We start from the raw sequence: 17,612 nt of genomic DNA, 5'->3' as shown, positions 1-17,612 counted from the left end.
TCGAGCTGTTACAAACTGGACTTTCCGCTTGCTGAACAGGGGCGGGGGAGCCCCTCTGGGGCAGCGCCCCTCTCGCCCGCGGTGGACACGCGGAATTGCGTCCCCGCCTTCCCGGGTTTTTAACAGTTCTGACGTTCTGAGCGCAGAATTCCGCCGCCCTCAGGATTCCAGAGGGGCGTCCCCTGAACTGGCTCAGCGCTGCAGCTGCAGCGAGGACCGTCGAGGCAGCACTTCAAGCGGGGACGGGACTAACCGGCCGGGTTCCTCCTCCCCGCTGTAGCAGGAAGGGACAAAGCGCCGGCTGTAGCAGCGTCCAGGCTTGCCCAGGAGCTGCCAGCCGAAAGTTACGGTGGCCGCTCTGTGTCTTTTCCCTACCCGTCGGCTGGGAGGAGGAGAAGGAGCGCCTCTGTCCCTCCGGCCCGACGTGGGCTCTCTCCCTGTGTGTGCCTTTGGATACACACATAAATACACCACCTCTCTCGGCCCGTCCCTCCCTCTCTCCCTCTCCTGCTCTTTCCCGGCCGTCTCCTCCTCCCTCCCTCCTCCTCTTTCCCCTCCTCTTTCCCTTCCCCCAGAGTTGCCGGAGGAGGCCGGAGCAGGCAGGCAGGCAGGCAGGCAGGCAGGCAGGCGCGGTGCTCCTGTTGTGTGCGCGCCTCTCTCCCTTTCTCTCTCTCTCTGGGCTGCCTCCTCTCGGCCCAGGCGCACCGCAGCTGCCCAAGGAAGAGTCTCCCTTCCCTCCGCCCGGTGCGCAGCAGCCATGAGCGGCGGCGAAGTGGTCTGCTCGGGCTGGCTCCGAAAGTCGCCGCCGGAGAAGAAGTTGAAACGCTACGTAAGTGCCTTCTTTTTTTTCTTTTTTTCTTTTTTTTGCCGCGGCTTGCGGGTTGTGCTGGCAGGGGCGTCCCTCGGCTTGCAGCCGCCGCCGCCGCTCTCCGTTCCTCCTTCCTTCCTGTGTGTGTGTTTTCGCCCTCAGTCCTTTCTTCAGCTCTCCCTTTCCTCCTCCTCCTCCTGCGCCTCAGCTTCTCTCGGTCCCCGGAGCGTCCCACCCAACCTGGGCTGCGGTGAAGGCTCCCCTGGCGAGCGGGGCTGCTCGGTTTGCCCACCCGAAGGTGCTCGGGGCAGCCGCGGAGCCCGTCAGCCTCCCAAGTACTTTTCAAAACTGCCAAGTGCGCAGTTCTGGTTTCTCAGCGTTTTGCAAAAGGCCCTGAGCGGACACAACTTTTACCACCTTCTTCTTTATCAGTGCCCTTTGCCAGGGGATGGCGGTGGGGGAGCGGGCGAAGTTGAGTCCAGAGGACGCTAAGTTTCTGTTTTTTTCCTGGAATGGTTGTCTTAAAAAGAAAAAAAAAAGGGGTGGAAGACGGGAGATCCTTTTGGAATAGGGTGATAATTTTGTTCTTCGAACTTCCGCTGGTTATCCTTGTATATGATGTCTGTCCAGTCCGATTTGCAGCATAAAATACAAATATAAGGCGCTGGGTCCCCCCCCCCCTCTCCACTGAAAGGACACCCGTGCAATAAATAACCTGCAGGCTGTGAACAGATAGTCGCATGTCCATAATCGTGCATGTAGGTGTGTTGTTGGAGCTACATGTGAACCTGCAGCCATATGGCTTCCTAGTGTAGTGTGCACATAACACAACTTATCTGAGCTTGTGTGTTTGTTTAAGATTTGTATGTGCAGCAGACATTGCCACTCAAAGGACACCCAATGGGGAAGCCAGAGTATCAGAGTAACGCAGTGATTTTGGGGTGGGGGTGGTACCACAGATGCTTAGAAACCAAGGATTTTTTTTAAAAAAACACAGATTATTCCCTCATTTTCCTTCCCATGTGTATTAGTCCATTTGAAATGCGCACAAATCTAGTTTATCTGAGTTGTGCAGTCATGTATAAATAAAATCTGCTCGTGACATCGATTCTTACATATATCATTGATGATTTTGCAGCCGTCTCTAATATGTGGTGCCTCTATAGATTATGTATTTTAGTTGCAGTGAGATGTAACTAATTGGCAGAACTGTGTTATCCCTAGTGCCATTCAGATTAGGATAGGAAGACCAAATACTCCTGGAAGCCTTTGGTTTTAATACCAAACCTTTGCCTCCTAAATTTCTACATTTCAATACATGTTATTTTAATCCCTTCACTCCTAGGGGTGCGAATGAGACTGCCCATTCTCTCTCATACCTTCAGGCATAACATTTCTCAAGCTACACCATTGGATTCTGGTCTCTAAACAAAACAGAAACAAAACACTAAGTACTCTAGTTAGTACAGCAAAAAGAGAGACTGTCCTTAGAAAACAAAAAGCAACCATTTTCACCTTTTAAGACTTGTCTAGCCCTGACTAAGGTCCCATCTGCACTAGACATTTAAAGCGCTATGAAACCACTGTAAACAGTCATAGTTTCCCCCCAAAGAATTATGGGCGCTGTGGTTTGTTAAGTGTGCTGAGAGTTGTTAGCAGCCCCCTATCTCCCCACAGAGCTGCAATTCCCCTAGAGAGAGAGATTTTGATTGTTACACCATTCTAGCTCTCTGAGGGGAATAAAGGTAAAGGGACACCTTTAGGTCCAGTCGTGACCGACTCTGGGGTTGCGGCGCTCATCTTGCTTTATTGGCCGAGGGAGCCGGCGAACAGCTTCCAGGTCATGTGGCCAGCATGACTAAGCCGCTTCTGGCGAACCAGAGCAGCACACGGAAACGGCGTTTACCTTCCCGCCGGAGCGGTACCTATTTATCTACTTGCACTTTGACGTGCTTTTGAACTGCTAGGTTAGCAGGAGCAGGGACCAAACAATGGGAGCTCACCCCGTCACGGGGATTCGAACCGCCGCCCTTCTGATCGGCAAGTCCTAGGCTCTGTGGTTTAACCCACAGCGCCACCCACATCCCCTGAGGGGAATAGGCGTCTCCTAAACTCACAGCATCCTTCGGAAACTGCAGTTCCCAGGATTCTTTTGGGGAAGCCACAACTGTTTAAAGTGGTATGATACATTGTAGGTGGGCTCTAAATGCTTAGCAGAGTTTGGCTTGTTGAAGTAGATAATTCATCATTTTCTGATACAGAGGAAATGTCTCAGTAATGGAGGCATTCAAGTAGTTTATATGAGTAGACATGCTAACATTAGAAATACCTAAATATCCTTATTAACCTATAACTCTTTCCTTGCATGTTGTCACCTATGTTGTCTTGCAGTGGTGATCGTCAAGTTATCACATATTTATCCTTGGAAGGGACAGGAGTGAGAAGCCCCTAAGTCTTGCTTCAAGCTCCATTAAACACCTTGATCCTTTAAGCAAATCTGGGTTTGAAGTGGTAAAGGGATAAGTGGTTTAAGCAAGTCTGATTTTAAAAAACAGTACCTGAGTAGAATCTTGGGATGAGATGAAATTGGGCTTCTGCATAGAGAAAGCTTTGGCCATGACCTGAACTAATGACTAATAGGGTTAGTGGCACATGTGAAAAAGCCCAAGGACATGAGCTTGTCTCTGTGGAATAGCAGTTCAAAATAATCTTTGGAGGAACAGTATATGAAGCAACTAGGCTGGTGAATCACTTCTCTATGGTTGACATTTAAGCAATCAGGCAAAAAATTGAGGGAATACCATCATAGTGTCAGACTTAGGTGAAGCGTTGGGTTAGCTTCAAAAGTTACCTTCCTGTAATGGAGAAGGCCTCTTCATTTGGAGGAAGGAAGGCAGTCTTTGGATCAGATTTATAGGGCAATAGCCCACTAAGTCATGCTTGGAGCAGACCCATTGAGGTCAAAGGGCATGACTGATTTGTCCATTAATATTAATAGGTCTACTCTGAGTTCAGCTCAGTAGGATATCATCCATTTAGTCTTGCTGCTGCAGTATATTAAATACTTTCCTGTTTTCCTTTCAATTGCAAGCCTCTTTTTAGAGTGTTTCAACAGAAAATAATATTATAAAAATACACATATCAATCATTCAAATATTATACTATAAGCAAGGATGGGTGAATAAGTCTATTTCCAGTTTGCATCACTTTTGCTTTGTGTTCACCCCATCAATCCATGCTGTTTCCATGTTAATCTGCTTAAGAAACTCCACCAATTTGAATAGAAATATGTATTTAAACACACATTTCTGAGTATATTTTTTGTCTAAAATGAATTTTGAAATGTAAGATATCTTTTAAAAATTGTTAAGGCTCGAATCCTATACTTTGGGTGTAAGCCCCATTGAACTTAATTGGACTGACTATAAGTAGACATGGATAAGATTGTGCTGTCAATATAGGTTATATTGTTTTTTGAACTAAGAACTGCATTGGAACATTCAGGAAGTGTGAAAGCTAGTGGATAACTATGTTCCAATTTGTGTATTGGTTTGGGAGATGCAGATCAATCCAGTCCATTTTGGAATGTGCAAAGACTGAGTTCCTCAAGTGCCTCTAATTAGAACTAGTAAAGGTCTTACCCCTCAGTTTTGAAGTCTTCTTTCCATCTCCTCATTAGTGATTTGTCATCCATATTCTAAATGCTCTCCATCTCTGGCCTCTGGGAAGTAGATTGTGAAGCATCATATCAAGAAGAAAGAGCCTACCACTTTATTATATGAGGGTGGTAAGGAAGTTAATAAAACCTGTGTCTATGGGCAGAGAAGTATTCTATTTGGGTGTGGTGAATGGGTGTATGGTTTGTTTTTGGTAGAAGAGATCCAGTTGTTGTTTCTTCTGAGGCGGGCTCCTAGGAGCAATTAGTACAATAAATTGAGGTAATCATTAACTCCTTTATTTATAGTCCTGTCACACGTGCTTTGGTTCAATGTATATTACTTTTCTCCTCTGTCAACCCTACTGAGGCATTTCTACTGAAAGATAAAGTGGATGATCATGCTTAACTTAATAAGTGGGACTACATATGTGGGATTTCCTTCCATTTTTCTGGCAGATATTTGTTCATTTGCTTCATATTGAGGAGGGGGCTAAAGCAACTATGTTCAGGCAAAAGCAGGAGAGGCCAGGCTGATAAATATGAATTTCTTGTGCAGTATTCCTAGTGCCTACTGCAGGCATATTTGTTCTTCAGGGTTGCTTCTAGAAATGCTGTATGGCAGACTTTCACTTCACATTTCCTTTCCTGACTAGTGTGGAACTTTATTGCCTCACATGTTTTGTGATCCAGTAAAATCCCCTACTTGGCGTTCACGACTGCAAGCAAGCTTTCATCTTCCCTTCAAACCCGTCCTTTAACTGGTTGTATGGACTCCTGTTTTGCTTAGCTTACAAGTTCTGATGCATTGTTTGTCTCCTGTGACTTAGCTTAAGGTCTCCTGGAGGGCTTTGCGAACTGGATTTGGGATAAGTATTGTTGTGGTTGTGTTTAGCCTAAGACTGTTGCTCTGCCCAATCAACATTAAAGGAAACTGTTGCTTGAAAAATTCAGAAAGCAAGTTGCCACACCTTTTCTTGAGTAGGTTTGATCAGGCTAAATGTCACTGGGTTCTCCCAAGGTTTCATTTTTCCACAGTGCTCTTGGGGATTTAAATTATGTGCAGCCACTTAGAATAAATTTACTGGAATGACTGAAGTGATTCAAAACAGATTCAAAAGATGTGTTGCTGTACCATCTCTCATGTAAACTTACTCAAGTGAATGAGCAGTAGTATATCTTTCAAAAAACTGGAGCAACAGAAGGCTCTTTCCTCGTGTATCCTCCTCCTCCTTCCATGCCCCATTCTATCAGAAGAAGATCTTAGATATGTGAGATCTGGGTTTTCCTTTTATGATGCCAGGTTTTCTTGTTTTGTATTTGCAGATCTGTCAAATTTGCAACTATTATGGAGTACCAAAAATATTGGGGAGGGAGGACAACATAAAAAACTAAAGGGACTCCCAAGCACACAGTCAACATTGTACAGAAACTCCACTAGACTTTCCTGAGATGGTTACTTTATCCCAGCAAAAGAGAACCTGGTGGGTCAAGCCAAAGGCCCAACTAGTTCAGCATCCTTATTCTCACAGTGGTCAACCAGCATCTTGCTTCTGACACTGGACAACTGGGATGATTCTGGGAAGCCCACAAATAGGATGTGAAGTGATGTCTTTCCTCCAGCAACTTTTACCAGAGGCTTGCTGTCTCTTTAACATGGAGAGGTTCCTTTTAAGGATAATCGCTATTGGCAGATTTAGCTGCCATGTATTTGTCTAAAGCCATTTGTTTTAAAGCCATGTAAGCCAGCTGCCATCAACACATATTTTGACAGCAGATGCCATCAGTTCAATTATGTGTTGCGCATTGCCTATGTCGATTCTACTTCTAATTGATTTATTGAGAAGGCGTATGGAGATCAGAAGGGGCAGAGGCAGAAGCGAAGTGCAGCTGACAGAGGGTGTCAAGATCAGAAGCAGTATTGAGCCAGGTTGGGAGCAGGTGTGCAAGCTAGTCTTCCCCAACTTGGTAACCTCCAAGTACTACAACTTCCATCATCCATCAGCACTGGCCAGTTGGGGGCTGGGACTGATGGGAGTTGGAGCCCAACAACACCAGAAGAGTCACAGGTTCCCCATGCTTGTGCCAGCCTGGCTTCTGGCACTGTTGTTCAATCCCTTCCCTTGCAAAAATGGTTACTCAAATAGGATTTCCCTTTGCAGGAAGCATACTGATTCTCCTTCAGTGAGACTTATTCTTCCACGTGCTCAGTAATTCTAACTTTAATAGAAATATTCACTAGTTTATGAGGAACAAATTTGGGGCAATGGGCTTGTAATTTTGTACAGCTGTCCCCTGTTAAATTGGTGCTACATTGCCTACCTCCCAACCATCTGGTATTGGTCTAATCTCAGTGTTTCTGTGTCATATTTTGTGTTTTTACCAGTGTACTTCTATACATATCTACTCAGAAGTTAGTTTAATTAAATTAAGTGGGACTTACTCCCAGGCTAGTGAAGATGGGATTGCAGCCATAGCTGTTAGTTCCTGTTGCCTCTTACTACTTCAGCTGCCCTCTTGGGGGTAGGGAAAGAGGTTCAGCCACAAGTATCTGTCCAACATCTTCCACACAGAATACTGGTTTAAAGAATTCATTCTCTCTCTCTGCATTCTTCCCAAGTTTCTTCAGTACCCCTTTCACAGCTGACTACTTGGATGGCATCTTAAATACGACTGCAATTCATAGACAGCCACCTCCATAGTTAGCTGGTTTCCTGCTTCAGATATATTTAAAGAAAAGTTCATTGGCCATTTTGATGTTTGTAGCAAGGAGCTCCTGCTGTTTTTGCTTTTGCTTGCCAGCATAGATTTTCTTTTGCCAGAATTGCTGCTCCTTTAAATTTTCCTCAGCTGGGCAAGGATGTAACATTTTTGGAGGAAACTTTCTTGCTCTTTCTGCCTTCCTTGACTCTGCTTGCTAACTGGCGACTTGTTTCATACTTTTCTTATCTGCCCTATCTAGGCTTCTGTTCTCATTTTTAAATAACCTCACAGCATCTTGGGGAGATTTGACCCATTTAACAGACTTGCTTCCAGCTTCTTTCTAGCTAATACTTCAATTATTTTGAAATTAAATATGACTGCACTGGGACTTTCTAGGCAACTTTCCATTTACATACATGTTGAATTGGATAGCATTGTGGTCACTGCTCCCCAGTGGTTCAGTAACTCTTACATCTTTCACCAGATTATGGGCTTTGTTCAGAATTAAGTCCAAGTTTGAGCCAGCTTCTCAGCTAATGGTTATAAGGGACAATTATTTGTTGTATCTAGAAATTTCACCTCCCTGTTGCAACCTGATGTGTATGTACCTAGTCAATGTAAATATAGATAAGGTCTCACATTAGAATAGTTTCTTCCTTTGGCTGTGCCCTTAATTTTTCTCTATCTCAAGATCACCTTCAATGTTTTGGTCATAAGAGTGATGGCTTAGCATGAATACTTGGCTCTGGGAGAGGAGAATGCAACTGTTTTGTTCATCTCACTAGTTGTTCTAATGCTGTGCTGAGCTAAGCCATGGTTTGGCTTAGCGTTCTGTCTGAACCTGCGGTTGTCGCTTAGCTCTCTCTGGACTAACCATGACCTGTAACCAAAATTGATCCTATGATTTACAGCTTGTGATTTGCCAGGAGAACAAAACCATGAGCCCAGGTTCAGATAAGACACTGAGCCATTCTGCACCAGCAGAATGACCAGAGAGGAGGGAAGTGGCTGAAATCTCTTTTTGTGGGGGTTTGACTTAGCATGGCTTGCAAAACAGGCCACTATGTCCCCACTACTTGTTGGGTCTAGTATTTCTACTCACAGTGATTCTCTGAAGTTTGTTCCTCTTAAATTTTTGAGCTTTTTGGAGTTGCTGTCATTGTTATCCATGTTCTTAGATCTGGCCATACCTAGAGATGGTTTAAAAATTGTGCTGCAACCTTTTAGACATTGAGCACCAATAGTCTGAAGTTGGTGCCTTGTTCTGGTCTGGCTTATGTCATCATGTTCCCCAGTGCCTAACAAAAAATTAAATCCTTCCTCCTGGTGCCACTGCTACTTGTGCATTGATTCCTTGTTGGCCTTGCATGCAGAACAGGTAACATTTCTGGATTTCAACATCCTATTCAGCAACCTAAATTTGCCTTCCCTCATTGTATTTCCAGATGTTTAAACGATAGTGCTCATATGTACCACTTGAAATACAGACAAACAAAAAGGTATTAATTTGGAACCTGAGTCTCAACAAAGAAGGCACCAGGTGATGATTTATGGGGTTGTCATTCCAAAAATGCAGCACCACAAAACACTGAAAAGGACCTCTTATCCTATGTGGGAAAAGGCTACTGTGATTTTCTTAATGCCGGTGCAGGTTTCATATGGAAGTAGGCCATCCTTTCCGTTCTTATGGCAATAATTATGGGCTGGCGTGATCTTAGCCTTGGATATGCAGGTCGTTGGCTTTGGCTCTTCCTAGCCGTGGATCATTTGTTGTTTATCTGTCCTTTTATACACCTCTATGTGTGTAAATAGGTGCAATGTACATTTTGAGTTGTTGTTCTGATTATTTTGGGGGTAGGGAGGGAAATAAAGTTTGCCCACATTCATGTTGATGATCTGATTTCTACCCCTTTCTAAACATAATTTTTGATGCCAGGTTTTTGCAACAGGATTACTTGTTCCCTAACACTTGATATTTGAGAGGCACACTTTCCCCCGCCCTGACTGCTGGCTGCATGCAGTTCATTGGAAAGAAGCTTTGCCCTTGGGATAGAAATGTTTAGATTGTAAATTACGGGGTGGGGGTGGGAGACTAGAGACAAGAAAATGTTTTTCTTTTTATAGCACCCTACCGTTTCTCCTGTGTAAATATTTTAATAGGCTACAGTAGATCTGACATTTTAAGATGCATGAAACTGTTTCTTGTTTGCTGAGAGGGCAGATTCCTTGACATGGGAATAGCAATGCTGTTGTGTGCTAGCAGCTTTTCAGACCTTTTTCAGGAACTGTCTAGTCATGTTTGGGCAATGGATCTTGCAGGAAATGTTCCATCTGTATGCTGTTTATTCCAAGGTGGACTAGGTGATGTCTGTATTCGTGAACAGATGTTGCAGGCAGTTGTTGCTCATACAGAAACAGGGTCTGGTTCTCACACCCATATATACCGTTTGATCCCTCTATATTTGATTGGCAGCTGAGTGTGTCAACTAACCCTGCTGAAAGATGTGCCGTTGGAGGTGAAATTCAAGTTCAGTCTGTTGTGTTGGATCTGTACTGGCCATTCACACATGCAAGACATCGCTTAGCGTTGCAGTCAAGAGTGTTGACCTTGTTTACGGGAAGCAAGGTGGGTGGAGGGTGGAGGATTTTGAACTAAGGAACAGTTATTAAATAATTTGTGAAAGCTGGGATTGTTGTGCAGATAGTAATAAATATAAGCAATATTGGAACAGGGAGAAAAAGAAACATTCACATCACTCATCACCTTATCATGAAGTGATAAGGAGTGGGTTCAGTTGGAGCTAACTGTTGTTGTTTTTATTTGCTCTGGCCTTGCTCTTCCAAAGTAAGTTTTTTGATCTGGTCTTTATTGGGGCATTTGTTGCCTTTTATATATTCATACTTGAGCAGATAGCATTTATGTTCTAACCTGCTTTGTATTTTCTCTGTACTTAATATGATGATGTTTTGTATGGTTTTATTTTGGATCTCATTTTTGGTTTGTAGACCATAAATCGATGGTGATGATGATTCAGTGTGTATAGTCATCTATATATATATATAGAGAGAGAGAGAGAGAGCTTCATGCCACCCCAATCCCCACAAGCTGTGTGAGATTTCAGGGATTTCAGGCACTTACTCAGGGTTATGTTTCCATTGGGAAAATCAAAGCACAGTGGAGGCTAGTGTCTTCGTGAAATATGGTTTATGAACACGTATTTGCCCCTGGAAGTCTGCAATTGAGCAGGTGCAGGTCATTATACCCCCAAGAGAGTTTCTTATTGCTCCTCTCATAGTTTCAGCAAGCTTGAGTCCAAAGCAGTCATGGTTCCCGGTCTCTGAAACTATGAGCCTCTTCAGGCATCAGCAAAGATAGTTTTGGCCTGCCCAGCAGCTCATGGAGGTCTGGCCTGTCTTCTGCTTCTTCCCAGCACACCTCTCACCAAAAAACCTAAGCCTTCTGCAAAACAGCACATTTTACTGTCACCTCACACCCACCCCCATCACCTTGGCAACCCTGTTTTGCACAGACCTGAGAACCTTCTTTGAAGTGTAGGTGCCTGGCCCTTGTTTCATAAAGGCTTGCATTCAACCAGGCTGGCAAGGCTGTTTTGCATAAGCGGGTTCAGGGATCCCCTGTGTTTCTGGCACACTTCTGTAGCTTGCATTTCCCCTTCCTATCCCAAATATTAGCTAGATTCTGACATTCATTTATTTCTTGCATTTAGGATGGTTCCCCACCCCAAACTTATAACAGCATGCTATGTCTGAAGTCTTCCCCCCGCCCTTTGTTGGCAAAGGTGTTATAAGTGTTGCAAATTGTATTATACAGTATGTTGCAAATCACTTCAGAATGTTTCATGGGAACGATTCATAAATGAAGTATATAGTCTTGCACTAGTAAATTGGGCAGTTTTATTTTTTATTGACAAGTGAAATCTATCTTATTTCAAAATGACTAAGGATCTTGATATTTGGCATCTCTGAGAAAATTCTTTTTTACACTAGTGAGTGTTTTCTGGCTGTGTAGCTAAAGGAAAATTTAATTCTATACCCACAGGGTGGTGTGACTTAACACTCTGCCTCTGTGCATATCTTGCAGTGAACACTTGCATAATAATTGTTATAGTTCATACTAAAGTTACTTGCTAGCCTTTCCTGAGAAACTAGTGTTGCTGACTATATAAGAGGCGCTGTTAAGTTTGAACTACAAGGATAGCAGCCATGGCCATGGGCATTCTAGCTAAATTTCTACAGCCATAAAACCTTTTTTTCAGCTTCCAGATATGATGAGACATAACCCAGGTGGCTCCTCTTAGCCAACAATTCCTGCCACTATAAAATAGCTCTTCTTGCTACGCTTCCTTGGTCAGAGGAGCTGCTTAATAGACTTGTCTACCCAGACTTTAAGACGTTGCCTGTAGATTTGTACATCACATGTAATTGTAGCTTCTTGACTGTGCTGCAAACAGGTTTGGTTCCTTCTGATGCTTGCTTGCTAAGCTTCCATCCTGACTAAAGCAGAGGCTGCATTTGGGCATCCACTAAGCCATTAACTATGGTTAAGCAAAAGAGCCTATGCACAAGGGGAAGGGGGGGAAAACCCTGGCCTAGTGTTGCATATGAACCAATGCTCATAACTTGTAGGAGCAAAACAAGCCACAAAAGGGAAGCCAATAACAAACATGAATCTTATCTCCAGGTCATGGAGAGAAACACTGAGCGCACTGGTTCAGGCACAGTGCTAAACCAGTTGCTCAGTGGTTTGTTTCCCCACTCGCAAAAGAAAGGATTGAAGAAGGAGATCTCAAACTGTGTGCCTCACCTAATTTGCTTAGCCATAGTTAGTGGTTTAGTGCTCCACTGGAACATGGTCAGAGCCTGATTGGGAGCTGTATGTACATGCCAGACTTCCCAGAATATAGAATGTATGTGCTTTCAGATTTACAGAAGGATGTAATATGTGCTGAAGTAGGACTAAAGCGACTTCCCAATATATGCATATGTTATTTAGAAAGATGTGGTCCACCAGCAATCACCACCTGATCAGTGAAGAGGGGGCAATTATAATCTCATGGTACTGTGGTGGGTGGTGAGGTCAAAATTTTGCCCCCTGTCACAATGGAGATGCAAATATTTCCTTCTGTCTCATCCAGTGAGCAATGTTCAAAATCCCTCAGGCACCAGACTCGTTTTGCGACTGGCATGCGTCCAATTGCGAACAACTGAAGATGTTTTGCTTCCAAGTTTGGCGACTAACGTCTCCACCATCTTACTGGTGCACAGCAGTATTTTCTGCAGTGGCGCACGTCCCCATGCCAGTCAACTGGCCGATCTGTGGAGATGTCTTGTCACTGTTCTGGATTGTTTTATTCAATGTTTTAATGTGTTGTAAACCACTTTGAGCTCCACCTCCCCTTTAAAATATAAAGTGGTATATAAATGAAAATAACAACAATAACAGCACCACAACAACAGTCCCTGTTGGGGGGAGTTGATGGTGACTAGTCAGTCTGTTGTGGCAACCAAAACCTAGGTTTAATGTGCTATTTGGTGATTGGCTTATATATCTGAGTTTCTTACACTGTCAGTGAGCAATTTGATTGGCAGGAAGGGGGCGGGAACCATGTATGCCTGTGTGTGTGTGTCTCCATGAGCCTGTATATTGGCATTTGGTGTCCATGGGAGTGTGGGTGGGTGTGCTTGTGGTGGCTACATCCAATGCTGGCATGCAGCCGCTGGAGAGTTGCCCAGGATGCTCTTCCAACCATTGAAGGTTAGCCATCCCTGTTTTAAACTGATGTACAGTTCTGGGATAAGAAGCAAGACCCAGCTCTTGGTGGATTCTCGCATGGCTCAGTTTCTCTCTCTCTTCTTTGATTTGTGAACTCCATAGCTACATATTTTGCATAAGCTCTATGTTGTTAGTCTGAAGGCCACTTTAGAACAAAAGGTGGTGTTTTTCAGAGGAAAAGTTACTGGAGGTTTTATATTCTAAGGCTCAGTTGTTTTTCGGAGGAGGCGTATCTTCGATGCCAACATTCTTTTTTTCAAATATGAGGTTGATCATGTGCGCTCTGTACAAAGACCTGATTAAAGCCGGTGGCCAATAGACTTGGCTACAGTAAATGTAATTGCATCGTGGTAACAATGTATGTGTGGAGCTTGTTGAAAGCATAGCCTGTGTTGGCGATTATTCAAAGGTCTGTCTTGGGAGAAGGGGAAGTCTGATTGCCATTGGAAATATTTTTTTATTTAATTCTGTAAAGCTCACTTCCATGTGTATCTAGAAAAATTGCACCTTCACACCCTGTTAGTGAATGCATGTACGTGTTAGAAAAAATTCAGAATTCCATCTGGGCTGAAGATGGTAAGTATGAAGTTGCACTTGTTACATGTGGTTTCAGTGCATTGTTTTAAGAAGTGGGAGGAAGAATACTTTGAAGCTATTAGGCAGACGTCTGGTCTGTTGTGTTTTTCAGGTTTTTTCTCTTCCCAAAATGATCTGACGCAGCACTCATAATGTCTAAGCCCTGGAAGCTTCGCTATACTGAAGAATTTCCTTACAATTGGAAAAATTGCCTGGATTTGCGTTAAAGAATTCTGACCCACTTTTTTCTCGTGTTGAAACTGAACTGTGATGTTGTTCTGCCCATTAAGAAGCAACATTAATTGCTAGCAAAGCATCCTGTGTATAGGTGACATTAAAATCCATTAAACAGATGCTGAAAACGCTGGGGAGAAACTCCAGCAGCATCTCTTGTGAGTAGCAGGTCAACTTTGTCCTGTTGGGACTAGCAGATTTGTCCACTTGTTTTTTAAGGTGCCAGTGGATAACGTTTATGTAAGCTGGGATATCTCCCATCTCAATCTGGGAGGCAGTGTTGGCTTGTTGGTGTTGAGATGAACCTTGATGCAATTCTATGAGCTTGATGTTTTGCTCCTGTTACCTGTGTGAAGAGCCAGTTATGTGATGTAGTGGTTAGTGTGCTAGACCAGGCCTGGGAGACCCAAATTCTCATCCCTCTTTAAGCATGAGGCTCCCTGAGTGACCTTGGACTAGACACACACTCTCAGCCTAATGTCCCAATCCTCATAAGCTTGTTGTGCAGAAAAATGGGCGTGGTTGAGAACCATGAACATCAACTTGGAAGGAAAGCTAGGCCACAAGTGTAGTAACTAAATGAAAATATCCATTGGTCATCCCTATATCCATAGTTGCTATACCCTATCTCTACAACTCCCTTGCAAGACGTGCCTAGTCCCCCTCCTGGAGGCTACTGACTGCCATTTTATTTAGGTGGGCCTCTAGCTGGAGTAATCTCTGCCATCAAGTAAGGAATAATTATCTAGGTTTTTTTCCATGTTGTGTTTGTGCAGTTAGTGCCATTATTGCTACTGGGAGGGATTCGGGATAACGTCAGTGGTTCCAGTGATAGGCTCTGCCCGTATGTCCCAAGAGGTAGCCCACTTATCCTGATGACCCCCAACAGTGTGTGGCCACAGAGAAAATGAATTGGGCATTAGATGCGGAAATATAGCAAAAAGGGAGATATGACCCAGTCTGAATCAAGTTGCGCAACATTTATTTTCATTCACTGTTACATCTGTGTCCCATCTTTCCCACAAGGAGCTTAAGGTGGTGTACGTGGTTCTCCCTGTCCTCATTTTATCCTCACCACTTCGTGAGCTATAAGCTAGAGTCAGCAGCAGTGACTGGCCCAAGATCACCCATTGAGCTTCGTGGTAGAGTGTGGATTTGAACCCCTGGTCTGCTAGGTCCTAGTCGGACTTTCTGACCACTACACTGGCTCAAACAAACTGCAGTAAGTCTGTGTCTGGGTTGTACCACTTCAGACTGCATGTAGGGGCTGGATGGCTTGATCCTCTAAGCTAAAATACAGTCAGTCCTATCTCCCCACTTCCACATAGACTAGCTTAGTTGAGCCTCCTCTCTGATATCTGAAGTGGATTTGGGAAGAGGTCGTGGACAACTGAACCTAGACTTTTACCTTGGCTTTTTCAGAATGCATCATTTGCTAGTTCTTCAAACCCTTCATGTTGTCATTCCTCTAAAGAACTGAAAGTGACTTATTCTAACGAAAGCTTGGCTTGGAAAAGCAAAGTGTAGCTCAGCAACTTTGCTCCGGGGCAGTTTCTTAAATTACAAGCTGCTTGCAAGAACCTGTATTCATGTAAACAGGAAAACTCTCAAGGGGACACATATATATCATAGAACTGTTTATCTATGCATATGTAACACTTTTAATTTGGGAAGTGCTTTGCAGTCTTTTATTGTGTTTGCACTCAGAACAACCTTGTGGTTAGGTCATTAACTTATCCAGGCTTGCATGTGTTCAGCACAGGTAGGGCTACATTTGAAAATCCCTTTTTAGTTTTGTTTCAGTGCTTGTCTGTTCATTTGCATGAATTTGAGATGCACAGTCCTGGTGAGAGAGATAATAAAAGTGCTTTCCAACAAGGCAAAATGTTTGGTTCCAAAACATCTGGAGGACACCAGATTGTCAAAGGATATGCTAGAGTGTCTGCATTTCTCTACATGCTAGGTGTGATGAGTATGAGTTACTCGTGCGTAAACTGGTGCCTCTCTAGGCTAATTTGCCTTGTTAAACCTTTCTGACTGCACAGCCCTTTCTAATCATGACTGCCTCAGTCACTGGCAGAATCCGTCAGTGGGCGTTTCTTGAATCTCTTCCAACATAAGAGTTGTTTGACACCCAGTCTCCTCCTCCTCTCACTGCGCGGGAGCCTTCTGCACAGGGAGGGCGTAGGTAGCGGAGGACCTGTCCCCTCCTCACTGAGTTCCAGTGAAGAGTCCGGGAGCCCTCTCTCCGATTTCCCCATCTGCCCACCTTTGTTCCTGGTGTTGCGCTTAAATGCTTCCTCCTCCACTGAGCTGCTTCTCCCCCTGCTGCTGGGTCCTTCTCCAGCATCATCTAGGAGCCTCCCCTTCGCCTCCCGCTCCGATGTCAGTTCCCTGACATCCACCTCCCCCCCAGAATCCCCTCCACCCCTGGACCGACCTGTGGGATCAACTTCGTCCCCTTCGTCGGCCGAGGAGGCGGGGAACCCCCGGAAGGAACTGTCACCATCTTCTGTGGATTCGAAACCCGCTTCCCACCCGCTCTTCCACCTGCCAACGGGGTGGTCCTCCCAGTCTGATTCTTCTTCCTCCGAAACCTCTCCTCCCTCCTCCTCGGAGTCAGAAAATCCCTCAAAAACCTCTTCCTCATCTGTGGTTCCAAATTGCTCCTCCCAGAATCTCTCCAGGGGTTTGGGTTTGTCCGGGAACCGGCGGTGGAATACCTCCACCAGATACCTGTCCTCGAAGGCTTCCGTGGGGACCCACGTGTTTTCGGACCTGGGTTCCCCTTCCCACGCTACCAAATACTCCACCCGGCGCCCTTGCCACCTTGAGTCCAGTATTTCCGTGGCCCTGTGGTGGTGTTCCCTTTCTTCTACCTGCGGGTGTGTGGTGACTTCTCCCTCTTGCCCCTGGAATTCCCGCCCTTCCCTATGCGGTGAGAGCAGGGACCTGTGGAAAACCGGGTGTATTTTCATGCTATCAGGCAACTTGAGCTTAAATGCCACGGGATTAACTTGCTGTGTTACCTCAAAAGGTCCCAGCCATCTGGGCTGCAACTTCTTGCACCCCCCTTTGAAAGGTAGCCCTTGGGTGGACAACCACACCCGGTCCCCCACCCGTATGGTCTCCCCTTCCCTGCGGTGCTTGTCTGCCTGCCTCTTGTAAGTTTCCTTGGCCCGTTCCAAGTTCATCTTAAGTTGCTGGTGTAGGGCCTCCATTTCTTCCACAAACTGCTCTGCAGCGGGTACGCTCCAGCTTTCCTCCCCACTCCCCGGGAAGGCCCTGGGATGACACCCATGGTTGGCCATGAATGGGCTCATTCCCGTGGACACCTGTTCCGCGTTGTTGTACGCGAATTCAGCCAGCGCTAGTTTTTCTACCCAATCGTTCTGCCTCTCGCTGACATAGCAGCGTAGGTATTGCTGGAGTATACTGTTCGCTCTTTCTGCTTGCCCGTTGGTCTCTGGGTGTCTCGCCGTCGAGAAACCCACCTCCACCTGCAGCAAGCTCATGAGCTTCCTCCAGAACCGGGAAGTAAATTGTTTTCCGCGGTCGGAGATAACCCTCAAGGGGGCGCCATGCAGCCGGAATATGTGCTCCACAAACAACCGGGCTGTTTCCTCTGCCATTACAGCATGTGAGCAAGCTATAAAATGGCACATTTTTGTCAGTAGGTCGACCACTACCATGACTGCTGTCTTTCCCCGGGACTTGGGTAAATCTGTCATAAAATCAATGGATACCACCTCCCAGGGTTTCCCCGGCGTGCGTAAGGGTTCCAGTAATCCTGTGGGGGCAGCCCGCTCCCCCTTTGCCCTTTGGCAGCGGTCGCACCCCCG

General features: G+C 45.1%; 1 protein-coding gene across 2 annotated transcripts in view; it reads left to right on the top strand.

Moving 5' to 3' along the window:
• The first annotated feature begins 233 nt into the window (after positions 1-233).
• The window catches only part of GAB1 (GRB2 associated binding protein 1), an 82,295-nt gene continuing 64,916 nt past the window's right edge, over positions 234-17,612 (top strand). Inside the window, exon 1 of one of the 2 annotated variants that reach the window (XM_081021943.1) lies at positions 234-829. In XM_081021943.1, coding sequence (XP_080878069.1) covers positions 758-829 — 72 coding nt within the window. In that variant the 5' untranslated portion in view covers positions 234-757. The remainder of the gene's footprint in view (positions 830-17,612) is intronic. The other variant, XM_081021944.1, reaches the window with a different exon arrangement.

This window comes from Podarcis pityusensis (genome assembly GCF_964106645.2).
Source record: "Podarcis pityusensis genome assembly, chromosome: 9".
Classification (NCBI taxonomy): domain Eukaryota; kingdom Metazoa; phylum Chordata; class Lepidosauria; order Squamata; family Lacertidae; genus Podarcis; species Podarcis pityusensis.
Note: the sequence above shows the minus strand (reverse complement) of the source record. Positions and strands in the feature narration are given on the sequence as shown.